This window comes from Megascapheus bottae, chromosome 13 (genome assembly GCF_031878675.1).
Source record: "Megascapheus bottae isolate mThoBot1 chromosome 13, mThoBot2.hap1, whole genome shotgun sequence".
Taxonomy (NCBI): domain Eukaryota; kingdom Metazoa; phylum Chordata; class Mammalia; order Rodentia; family Geomyidae; genus Megascapheus; species Megascapheus bottae.
Window position 1 is genome coordinate 11,475,023 of NC_143521.1, and position 12,560 is coordinate 11,487,582.

The 12,560-nt window shown below is 37.7% G+C and overlaps 1 protein-coding gene and 1 non-coding gene across 6 annotated transcripts in view; both read left to right on the top strand.

The window, feature by feature from the left end:
* Lin54 (lin-54 DREAM MuvB core complex component) overlaps positions 1 to 12,560 on the top strand; it is a 77,478-nt gene that overhangs the window by 23,810 nt on the left and 41,108 nt on the right. For 4 of the 5 annotated variants that reach the window (XM_090343306.1, XM_090343305.1, XM_090343307.1 and 1 more), the window contains exons 2-3: positions 498 to 1,213; positions 5,255 to 5,378. In XM_090343306.1, the coding sequence (XP_090199432.1) occupies positions 530 to 1,213; positions 5,255 to 5,378 (808 nt within the window). In that variant the 5' untranslated portion in view covers positions 498 to 529. The remainder of the gene's footprint in view (positions 1 to 497; positions 1,214 to 5,254; positions 5,379 to 12,560) is intronic. The other variant, XM_090343309.1, reaches the window with a different exon arrangement.
* On the top strand, positions 7,368 to 7,474 carry LOC150055518 (U6 spliceosomal RNA). Its single transcript, XR_016537518.1, has one exon. It is a non-coding gene; the product is annotated as a U6 spliceosomal RNA (small nuclear RNA).

The following is a 12,560-nucleotide window of genomic DNA, read 5'->3' on the forward strand; positions in this document are numbered from 1 at the left end:
GCCTAGTGGTAGAGTGCTTGCCTAGCATGCAAGAAGACCGGGTTCAATTCCTCAGTACCACATACATAGAAAAAAGCTGAAAGTGGTGCTGTGGCTCAAATGGTGGAGCTCTAGCCTTGAGAAAATCCAAGGACAATACTCAGGCCCTGAGTTTAAGCACCATAACTGGCAAAAAATAAAATAAAATTTTAAAAAATGATTTTTGGGGGCCGGAAATTTGGCCTAGTGGTAGAGTGCTTGCTAGCATGCACAAAGACCTGGTTCAATTCCTTGGTACAAGATGCATAGAAAAGCCGGAATTGGTGCTGTGGTTCAAATGGTAGAGTTCTAGCCTTGAATAAAATAAGCTCAGGGAAAGTGCCCAGGCTGGAGTTCAAGCCCCAGGACTGGCCAAAAAAAAAAAAAGGGTATTTTGTTATTTGAATTTTTCTGGATTTTTGTTCTCCTAAATCTGTTTGAAAAACTAGTAATTTACTCATTTTTAACTTTTATTACAGCACCTGATCACCTTTGTAGCAGGAGAACGATCATGGAGGTGGTGCCAGCTGAGGTGAATAGTTTGCTTCCAGAGGAGATAATGGACACTGGTATAACTTTAGTGGATGATGATAGTATTGAGGCTGTTATTGTTTCATCCCCAATTCCTATGGAGACAGAACTGGAAGACATTGTCAACATACATTCTACTGGTGACTCTGCAGCCACGCCCATTTCCACGGAATCTATCACAGTGTACAGTAACCACACTAACCAAGTTGCAGTGAATACCACAGTTACTAAAGCAGATTCTAATACCACAGTGAAACCAGCTTTTCCAAGTGGCCTTCAAAAACTTGGTGCTCAGACTCCTGTGACTATATCAGCCAATCAGATTATTTTAAACAAAGGATCACAGTCATCTGATCTTAAACTTGGCAATCAGACCCTTAAACCAGATGGACAGAAGTTAATTTTAACAACTTTGGGCAAGTCTGGTTCACCAATTGTTTTAGCACTACCCCATAGCCAACTACCCCAGGCTCAGAAAGTTACAACTCAGTCCCAGTCAGGAGATGCTAAGTTACCACCGCAGCAAATTAAAGTAGTTACCATTGGAGGGAGGCCAGATGTGAAACCTGTCATTGGTGTCTCAGCATTGACCCCAGGAAGTCAACTGATTAATACTACAACTCAGCCCTCTGTGTTACAGACCCAACAGTTAAAAACAGTACAGGTAAAAACAAAAAAGGGGGCTTACTAATTAAAATGCATGTTAAAAATTAAACTAGTTCATAGATGTATTATTAAGGTTATTAATTGCATAGTTACGGAATTTTTTTTGAATGTTGCTTTATTAAGTGTGGTTTTTTGTTCATGTTCTTAAGTTTGATATGCCTAATGCCTATGGAAATTTTTTTCCAGAGAATCTAGAGCAAGCTAGTTTGGTTACATAGATGACTTCCTGGTATAAAAATATCAGATTTGCTCCATGAACTTATTCAGACAAATTTCTTTTTGGGTTAACCCATGGCCAAAGACTCACAAGACTGCTGCCCTGAGATGCCCTGGAGCAGCAATAGTGTGTGTATGTGTGTGTGTGTGTGTGTGTGTGTGTGTGTGTGTGGTGTGTAGTGTGTAGATGCCATGTGCCATTTGTAGTGTTCCATATCCATTGCTGTCACTCATGTTTGCAATATGGGAAGAGACAATGAATGACACATGATAGATAAGAACATAGCTTCATTATCCAAAGCCTATAGACCAGCTAGCCTTGAGCTACCCCATTCTGCCCTGCCACCATGCAAACTCTGAAGTTTTGGCCTTTTGAACATTGGAACATTGAAGAAAGAAATAATACTGTATAATTCTTTTTTTTTTTTTTTTTTTTTGCCAGTCCTGGGCTTGAGCTCAGGGCCTAAGCACTGTCCTTGGACTTCTCTCAAGGCTAGAGCTCTACTGCTTGAGCCTCAGCACCACTTCCGGCTTTTTTTCTGTGTATGTGGTACTGAGGAATTGAACCCGGGTCTTTGTGCATGCTAGGCAAGCACTCTACCACTAGGCCAAACTCCCAGCCCCAATACTGTATAATTCTTAAAACATTGAAAGACCTTCAAAAAGATACTATTTATTAGTATGAATAGGACTCTAAGAACTTTTGTAAGAACATACATTAGTTTCTAGGTTTTCATGCCTCCTCATATGGCCTTTTTGGGCCACCACTCACTCTTAGAAATGCAATAAGATTGTATTTCCAGTTGAAATACTTTTGAAGAAAATGAGGCAGATTTAAAAGGAAATTTGTGAGGAGGTGGGAAAATTTGGGAGAATTATACCTTCTCAGCTGATCCTTAGAAGTGTTTTAGTTACTGTTTGGACAAGAATTTGAAATTTACTTTTCATGGAGTTTGCATTTAAGAACTTTGTAAGGTTTCTCAAACTTTCTAATTTTCCTAGGTCCCTTTTGCCACTGTTAACATGTCATGCTCTTTCTTGTTGACGGTCATCTCCCACTTAGGACTTCCTTTTTCTTCCTATCTTTGCTGAAGAGCTCTTGAATGAGATATCGATATCACCACATAACATCTTTCTTGAAGTTTTGAATCATATTTTCACTGGTTTGCCAGAGTTTTTCTGGCTTTTGCAATGTGGATAATAATTGTATTCATAAGAAACTGATACCCTGTATCAGAATGTCTTTTTTTTTATTTATAAGAGCAATGCATGCATATTGTTTCAATAGCAGGTGTATTTGTATCTAGTTTTCACCTATGATTGTCTACATAATAACAATAAAAGCCAAGACTGGGGTTGAATTCTTATGACTTGTTTTTATTGTTGTTACTTTTATAAAACTGGATTTTGTTTGGCAAAAATTAATTTCTACTTAAAGTTAACAGAAACCCAAAGAAATCTGTTTGGAATAGTGTTCTATTTATCCAGTTACTTTAGCCAGCTCAAATCTTCCCAACTCATAAGTAGCCTACAAAGCTCTAAAGCATTTTGAAAAACATGAAAACTTTCGTTTTCTTTTTTTTTTTTTCTTTTTTCTTTCCAGTCCTGGAGCTTGAACTTAAGCCTGGGTACTGTCCTTGAGTCTTTTCAAGGCTAGTACTCTACCACTTGAGCCATAGCATTACTTCTGGCTTTTTCTGTGTGTGTGGTACCAGGGAATTGAACCCAGGGTTTCATGCATGCTCAGAGAGCACTTTACCAGTAGGCCATGCTCCATAAAAAAATTAATAAATAAAAATAGAAACGTTTACACCTATATTTTTTCCATTTTAGAACTTAGAGTATTTGATTTGTTCCATATGAATAATATTTTGTTGTTTTTTTCCCTAGATAGTCCTAAGTAATACCTTTGAACAGAATGTTTGAGATTGCTGGGGTGTGGTTAAGTAGGCCTACTGGGAAGTAGACCCATCTTCAAAAGTGATAGAAAGAGGTATTGATGCCAAAGGCAGTCAAGGATATAGTGATATTTATATAGTCATTTTGTGTGCGTGGTATTCTGGAACAGTAAATAACTAGTCACTAGGACATAACTCTTTACTAGCTCCTGAATCTGTCCAGTATAGTGTCGAAAATCATTTACATAATTCATTTGAGGACATGTTCAGCCACCTTTCTTGTTTCTTTGTTTTCCCATTTTTTTCTCCTTAGTCTGCTGACTAGATAAATTTATTAAAAAATGATCCTTCATGCTTAGTTTTACTTAGTAAAATAATTTTGTTCTAAGATAGTTTATAATTTTTTTTAATGAAGCTTAGAATTCTTAATGCAGAACATTACGGTTCTTAATGGAGCTGGCATTTATTTTCAGCAGTGTTCCACTGAAGAAATTCAGCTTCAAGGGCAACATGAATTCATTTGAATAACTAATGTGGTTTTTTGTTTCATTGCATGTATTTTTCCTTTTTGGTAAGTATTTAGAAAGAATATGAATATGAAAGTCAATTAAAAAAGGAGAAATACTCTAAGCTCTTTTTTTAAGGGAAGTGGAAATACTTATGTATTTCCTAAGAGCATTACACCAGAGCATCATTAATGCTGTGTATAGAGATGAAATTCCAATTAGAGCTTTAGGTTATAAACATTTGGAAAGCATGTGTCCCTGAATTATATCTTCTTTCCAAAGTATAAGTTTGAATTCATTTAAGTATGTCATAGTTTTGTAAGCTGAGTATTTTAAATTCTATTGATGGATCTCTTCTTTAAAAAGTGATTCATATTTCACACATCTTACTATGTCAACAGTTAAGCATAAGGAAATGTATTTTGAGTGCAGGTTAGTCTGCTAACTTCCAATTTGTGAACACAGAACTGGTATTTAGCTTTGTGATCCATTACAGGTTTTGGTATGTTTCTGTCATTCATATTGGTCATATTAATTTGAGTTATTCGCAGTAATAGTAGTTACAGGTCTTAGTGTTTGTATCTATCAAAAGATGAAGTTAATATTTAATGTACTTCAGACATTATAATTCTATGAATTTTATGATAGATAATTTTTTGCTTGTGATAATTTCAGGTATAGAGACTTTGCTATTTCTGCTTTCATTGACTTGTAGTGAATTTTAGTTCAGGTTATTACTGTCCCAAAATGTAACTTCAGATAGGAGATGAGTGAAATATAGACACCATCCCTTTAAGGAATTCTAAAAGTTCTGAACAATTTTTTAGTAAATAATATTTAGAATCCTTTTATAGTCTTTATTCTATAGATTTGTGTCTTTAATATAGAAGTTGAGCTTGTTCAGTTCTTCCTTTGTCTACTTATGAAATAGAGATCTAAAGGCGAAAATCTGATCACAGTCTGTTTTAAAAGGTGCTGATATTTTGGATCACGGGTCAGTGTAATCACAAATATGACTGTTGATTGCTTTGTGATTTGTACTTCGTGATTTAATGCTTTCCTAATTTAATCTTTTTGTTAATGAATGAGTTGTTTCTAAGACTAATATTGCTGTGCCTTTTTTGTGTGTGTTGATTATTAAATTGTTAACACTAATTTGGTTTTCATCATAGTTATATTTCCAAGAGACTACTTTATAGTAAAAATGCAAAGGTATTGGTATATTTGGGCTTATGGATATGAATATATTAATATTTTATGAATGGCTGCATTTTAAATGGTTTTAGCATTTATATATGGATACAATTTGTTAAATGAGCTGGTTTCACGTGTACTACTGTGTATGAATCTTCTGTCTAGTTTTGACTGATTAGGTGTTTTAAATAACAAATAGTCTTCAAAGTTATTTATATTTTTCAGATTGCTAAGAAACCTCGAACACCAACTTCTGGTCCAGTGATCACGAAGCTGATTTTTGCAAAACCAGTTAATAGTAAAGCAGTTACAGGACAAACAACTCAAGTATCACCACCGGTCATTGCAGGTTATATTTCTTTATAGTTTGTTAAGCTATGTATTTACCTTCTTTGAGGTTTAAAAGTAGCAGTCCTGCTACCTTAAAGTGTTGTAGTACAGCAAGGATAGCTTATTATTGAAGACCAAAGTAGTTAGAAATGTTATACTTGTTAAAGGTGTGCTTCAAATAGAGTGCATTATAAAAAAAATCACTTCATTACCATAGTCTCCTTAGTTTTTACTATGAAAGCAGCAAAGTCTTCACTTCAGTAATACTAGGTCATGTTTATATAATGTTTAGTGTATGCCATTCTTAACTCTTTACATACAGCAACCTAAGTAGTTCTTTGTCAATCCTAAGAGGAAGGATTTTTTTTGTCTGATTTTGCCAATATGAAAATGGAGGCACTTGGTAAATGACTGAGCTGAGATTTGAATCTAAGCAGTTTGTCTTCAGATTATGTGTACTAAGTCTAATAGGTTTAAATTATATTCATGAAAGTATATTATTCATAGTTTCTGTTGGAATTTTAGGTTTCAGTATTTTTCTATTATATATATACACTATATATGCACGTATGTGTATGTATTTATATATATACACATATATATATACTTCTTTGTAAATAAAATTGTCACAGTAATAGCGGTAATTTAAGTGATAAAGAAGAATGTTATATTATTTTTACCAATGTACTTTTTTTTTTTTTTTGAGGGTCATGGAGCTTAAACTCTCTGGGCCTGATCCCTTGGTTATCTCATATTGTTACAATATTTCACCTTGTTATCTGATATATTTTATATGTGCTTAGTTGGTTATTTGAAATTGGATAGGGAAGGGGGGAAATCAAGATAAGCCGGGGGGGTGGGGAGGGAGGGAAATGGGGACAATGTCATAAGAAAGGGTATCAATGTTTGTGAAGTTATGCACCTTCTATCTGGTGAATATAATATAACCCTTCTGTTAATCACAATAAAAAAAGGATTTTTCAAAAGAAAAACAAAAAACAAAAAAACTCTTTGGGCTTGGGTGCTGTCCCTGAGCTCTTTAGCTCAAGGCTACCACCCTGCCCTTGAGCCAAGCCCTATTTCCTATTTTCTAGAGGTTAATTGGAGATAAAAGTCTCAGGTCCTTTTGTGCCCAGGCTGGCTTTGAACCTTGATCCTCAAATCTCAGCCTCCTGAGTAGCTAGGATTATAGGCATGAGCCATGGAGTCCGGCCCAATATACTTTTTTTTTTTTTTTTTTTTTTTTTTTTTTGCCAGTCAGTCCTAGGCTTAGGCTAAGGGCCTGAGCACTGTCCTTGGGTTTTCTCAAGGCTAGAGCCCCACCACTTTATCCACAGCACCACTTCTGGCTTTTTTCTATGTATGTGGTACCGAGGAATGGAACCTAGATCTTTGTGCGTGCTAGGCAAGCACTCTACGACTAGGCCAAACTCCCAGCCCCCAATGTACTTTTTTTTTAATTAAAGAATTTATTAACATTGATTTTTACAGCATATTTCAAATGACAAGTTTAACAAACAAGTGTTCAAGAAGGGAATCTCTATATACAATCACTGGGACTTAGTTTTTAGAACTTAATCCAAATCCCCAATGTACTTTTTAAAAGTAGTTCTGTTCTCTTATTTTATATTTCAGAATTTATCATTACCAATAACTATTTTACCTCACAGATCTGAAGTTCATGTATCTCTTTCTCTTAATTCTGCTTATTTTTGTTTTTTTGACTTTGCAATCTTAGTACAAATAAACTATCTTTAGTTGTGCAAAGGGCTTTTCATTGAACATGTCAGTTAATGAGTACAATGTCATTCCTTCCATCTTTTTTACCCATCTTTCCAAAATCCGTTGTATTTTTTTCTCTCTGATAAAAGCTACTTTTAGCAGAGCACTGGTAGCTTATGCCTATAATCCTAGCTACAAAGGAGCCTGGGATCTAAGGATCTGTATTCAAAGCCAGCAGAGCAGGAAATTGTGAGATACTCATCTCCAATTAAGCACTATAAAGCCAGTATTCACTTTAGCAGCACATATACTAAAATTGGAATGATACAGAAAAGGTTAGCATGGCCCCTGCACAAGGATGACACACAAATTCATGAAGCATTCCGTAGGTTTTTGTTTTTGTTGTTTGTGGGTCATGGGGCTTGAACTCTGAACCTGTGTGCTGTCCCTGAGCTCTTCAACTCAAGGCTACCATCCTACCCCTGGGTCTGGACATCTAATAAATACTCTTATCCTCCAGTTCTCCTTTCTATGTATGTGGTACCAAGGAATCGAACCCAGGTCTTCATTCATGGTAGGCAAGCACTCTACCACTAGGCCAAACTCCAGGCCCTTTCTTTTTTCTTTCTTTTTTTTTTCTCTTCTCTTCTCTTCTCTTCTCTTCTCTTCTCTTCTCTTCTCTTCTCTTCTCTTCTCTTCTCTTCTCTTCTCTTCTCTTCCCTTCCCTTCCCTTCCCTTCCCTTCCCTTCCCTTCCCTTCCCTTCCCTTCCCTTCCCTTCCCTTCCCTTCCCTTCCCTTCCCTTCCCTTCCCTTCCCTTCCCTTCCCTTCCCTCCCTCCCTCCCTCCCTCCCTCCCTCCCTCCCTCCCTCCCTCCCTCCCTCCCTCTCTCTCTCTCTCTCTCTCTCTCTCTCTCTCTCTCTCTCTCTCTCTCTCTCTTTTTTTGTCGGTTGTGAGGTCTTGAACTCTGGGCATGGGCATTGTCCCAGAGCTCTTCAGCTCAAGGCTAGCACTCTACCACTTGAGCCACCAGTGCCACTTCCAGTTTTGTGTTAGTTAATTGGAGATAAGAGTCTCACGGAGGTATTGATGAAAGAGGGATTTTCTCTACCAATGAGAGGTTTTGAGCTTTGAGACAATTTGTGGGAGGGAATGTTTGGAAAGTATTTAGCTAGAAAGTAATGTTCTAACTGTTTGATTCTGAGTGAGTCCCTTAAAATTTGAGTCATAGCTCTGGAGTATTACATAGATATCAAAAAGTTGTATTAACCGTAGTGTTTGCTAATGTCATATGTTAATCTAGGGGTTTGGCATGGAGCCTAGTTGGTAGAAAGATTTGCTATTGTGTGTGAGGCCTTGGGTTCAATCTCTTTCATTGAGGGAAAAATTGTGTTTGATTATCTTAGATTATCATGCAGGTCATTGTCCAGTATTTGAGTTATAATGTTATTATTAATCTTAGCTTTTTGTTGCTAAGTAGACTTATTCGCTATAGCTAATGCATACAGATGATTTGGTATCACCAGAATTGCTCTCATTAAGCTTAATTTGGTACTAATTTATTTTAGCTAGTTCTCTATAGATTTTCAGAACTCATATAAGCCAATTTATTACCAAAGTAGTTGTCCTATTGAAGTGTAATTACATATAGGTTCCATCATGTTTGTACTGTAGCTAATGCTCTTTCAGAGAACATTTGGATTGTTTTTAAATGAATATTTGGCCTTGGTTGTATATTCAGTTAAACTTGTATTTCTATATGAATGTTTTTTTTCCTTTTCCCAATGGTACTGGATGCATACTACTTGAGCCATACACTTGTCTTCTTTTGTTCTTAATTGTTTTTTTAGATAGCTTTGTGTTTTTACCTAGAGCTACACCTGTCTTGATCCTCTTATTTAAGCTTTCTGTCCATCTTGTTTGTTGAGATAAAAGTTTACCAACCTTTTGCAAAGGCTAGCCTCAAGCTGTAATTCTCTGCCTCCAGGATTGCAGTCTTGAGCCAATATGACCCACTTGGAGTGATTTTTCTTTTCTTTTTGTTCTTCCAGTCCTGGGGCTTAAACTAAGGGCGTGAGCACTGTCCTTGGGCTATTTCAAGGCTAGAGCCACAACACCACTTCTGGCTTTTTTCTGTGTATGTGGTACTGAGGAATTGAACCTGAGTCTTCATGCATGGTAGGCTAGCACTCTACCACTAGGTCAAACTCATGGACCCTCAGAGTGACTTTTCTAAAATGTAAACCTGATTTTACCATGTTTGTGTTTAAAATTTTTCTTGGCCTTATTCATTAAGGTTAAGTTCAAATGCTGATGTTTCCTTAAAGGCATTTTTTTTTTTTGTGCCAGTCCTGGGCTTGAACTCGGGGCCTGAGCTCTGTTCTTGGACTTTCTCAAGGCTGGAGCTCTAGCACTTGAGCCACGGCACCACTTCCGATCTTTTCTATGTACGTGGTACCAAGGATCAAACCTGGGTCTTCGTGCATTCTAAGCAAGCACTCCACCACTAGGCCAAACTCCCAGCCCCCAAAAGTATTTTTTTTTTATCAGTTCCTGTTACATCTTTTTTCCTGATCTTCATTGCTAATTAATCCACTTCTATTTTGCAAAATATTGTAATACTTGGTTTTCTTGTCTGTCTCTCCTTTTGCACTTAGAATTTCTTTTTTTATTCTAATTTTTATTGTAAAGTTGATATACAGAGGGATTACAGTTACATAAGCCAGGTATTGAAAACATTTCTTTTGAACAGTTTCATCTCGTTTTCTTGTTGTTTTTCTTGTTTTTTTTTCCCCCCTCCTGGCCCCCTTCCCCTAGAACTTTTCTTTTTTTTTTTTTAAAAAAAGTAGTCATTATTAATTTTTGCCAGCCCAGGGGCTTGAACTCAGAGCATGGGCACTGTCTTTGAGCTTTCTCAAGGCTAGCACTGTACCACTGGGCCTCAGGCCTCAACACCACTTCTGGCCTTTTCTGTGTATGTGGTACCAAGGAATCAAACCCAGGGCTTCATGCATGCTACACAAGCACCCTACCATGAGGCTACACTACAAGCCCCCCTAGAACTTTTTTTGATGGTAGTTTTTTTTTTTTTTTTTTTTGGCTGGTCATAGGGCCTGGATGTTGGTCCATGAGCTCTTCAGCTCAAGGCTACCACCCTACCCCTGGAGCCACAATGCCACTTCCAGTTTTCTAGATAAGTGTCTCAGATTTTAGTACCCACGCTGGCTTTGAACTACGGTCCTTAGATCTTAGCTTCCTGAGTAAGTAGGATTATAGGTATGAGCCAGTACACCCGGCTTCATGGAAGTTTTTTTTTTTTTTTTAATTATTATTTGCCATCTAATTGGTGGTTTTGTTTGTTTTTTGTTTCTATCTGTTTTGCCCATTTTGGTACCTAAACTCAGAGCCTGAGCACTGTCCCTGAACAATGTTTGTTCAAAGTTAGCACTCTACCACTTGAGCCATAGCTCTACTTCAGCTTTTATGGTGGTTTATTAGAGCTAGATGAGAGTCTCATGGGCTTTCCTGCCCAGGCTGGCTTTAGACTGTAATCCTTAGATCATAGCCTCCTTAGCTAGGATTATAGGCATAAGCCACCAGTGCTTGGCCATCTAGGTCTTCTTTTTCTTTTTAATTTTTGTACTGGCTCTGGTTTTTGAACTCTTGGCCTTATTCTCTCTTAGTCTGTAAGGCCTTTTTGTTCATGGTTGGCACTCCACCACATGAACCATGTATTCAAGTGTAGCTTTTTGTTGGTTAGTTAAAGATAAGAGTCTCCCCAACTTTTTCTGAACTACAATCCTCAGATCTCAGCCTCCTGAGTAGACAGGATTATAGGTATGAGCCACCAATGCCCATCTTTTCATTTAGTTCTTTTAGACTTAACTTTTTTTTTTTTTTTTTTTTTTGCCAGTCCTGGGCTTGGGCTCAGGGCCTGAGCACTGTCCTTGGACTTTCTCGAGGCTAGCACTCTACCACTTGAGCCTCAGTACCACTTCCGGCTTTTTGCTATGTATGTGGTACCGAGGAATCAAACCCAGGTCTTCCGTGCATGCTAGGCAAGCACTCTACCACTAGGCCAAACTCCTGGCCCATTTTTTTAATTTAAAGAATTTTATTAACATTGATTTTTTTACATCATATATCAAATGCCTAGACTTTTTTTTTTTTTTGTGGGTCATGCAGCTTGAACTCTGGCCTGGGTGCTATCCCTGAGCTTTTCAGCTCAAGGCTACCACCCTACCCATGAGCCAAGCCCCTTTTTGGTTTTCTGGAGGTTAATTGGAGATAAGAGTCTCAGGTCCTTTTTTGCCTGGGCTGGCTTTGAACCTTGATCCTCAGATCTCAGCCTCCTGAGTAACTAGGATTATAGGTGTGAGCCAGTGCCGACTAGACTTAATTTTTTTTTTTTTGTCAGTCCTGGGCTTGAGCTCAGGGCCTGAGCACCGTCCTTGGATTTTTCTCAAGGCTAGAGCTCTACCACTTGAGCCTCAGCACCACTTCCGGCTTTTTCTAAGTATGTGGTACCAAGGAATTGAACCCGGGTCTTCGTGCATGCTAGGCAAGCACTCTACCACTAGGCCAAACTCCCGGCCCCAATTTTTAAAAAGATTTTTATAAGTATTAATTGTATGAGGTAGGGGGAGGAGATCTCATTGTAACATCACCTCTTTATTATAACTTTTCCTGATGAAACCCTCTGTATTTTTTTAAATTATTTATTTTATTTTATTTTGTGGGGCTTGAACTCTGAGCCTGGACACTGTCCCTAAGCTTTTCAGCTTAAGGCTAATGCTCCACCACTTGAGCCACAGCACCACTTCCAAACCCGTCTCTACTAATCTCCCCCACCCTTTCTGAAATTTCAGCAGATTTCACTGTTGTATTTCATACATGCATGTTAAGACTTTTGCTGTGGGAATTAATTTTTTGGTGAATCTTTAAAAATGTTTAAAAATTGTTATTATGAAGGTGATGTATAGCTGGGCACCAGTGGATCATGCCTGTAATCCTAGCTACTCAGGAGGCTGAGATCTGAGAATTGCAGTTCAAAGCTGGCCAGGGCAGGAAAGTCTGTGAAAGAATTTAAATTTTTGTTTTGTGGTGTAATTTCAAGAAAGACAGTCATGGTCTGGAAAGGTGGCTTAGTGATAGAGTGCTTGCCTGGCATGCATGAAGCCCTGGATTCGATCCTCAGTACCACATAAACAGAAAAGGCTGAAAGTGGAACTGTGGCTCAAATGGTAAAGTGTTAGCCTTGGGCATAGAGAAGTTCAGGGACATAGTCCAGGCCCAGAGTTCAAGCCCCAGGACCAGGAGAAAAAAAAAGAAAGAAAGAAAAGAAAAGACAGTCATAACATAGAATACAGCGACTCAACTTTATTATTCAGTCATAACATAGACTACAGAGACTCAACTTTATTATTATTATATTTTTTGCCAGTCTCGGGGCTTGAACCCAGAACCTGAGCACTATCCTTGA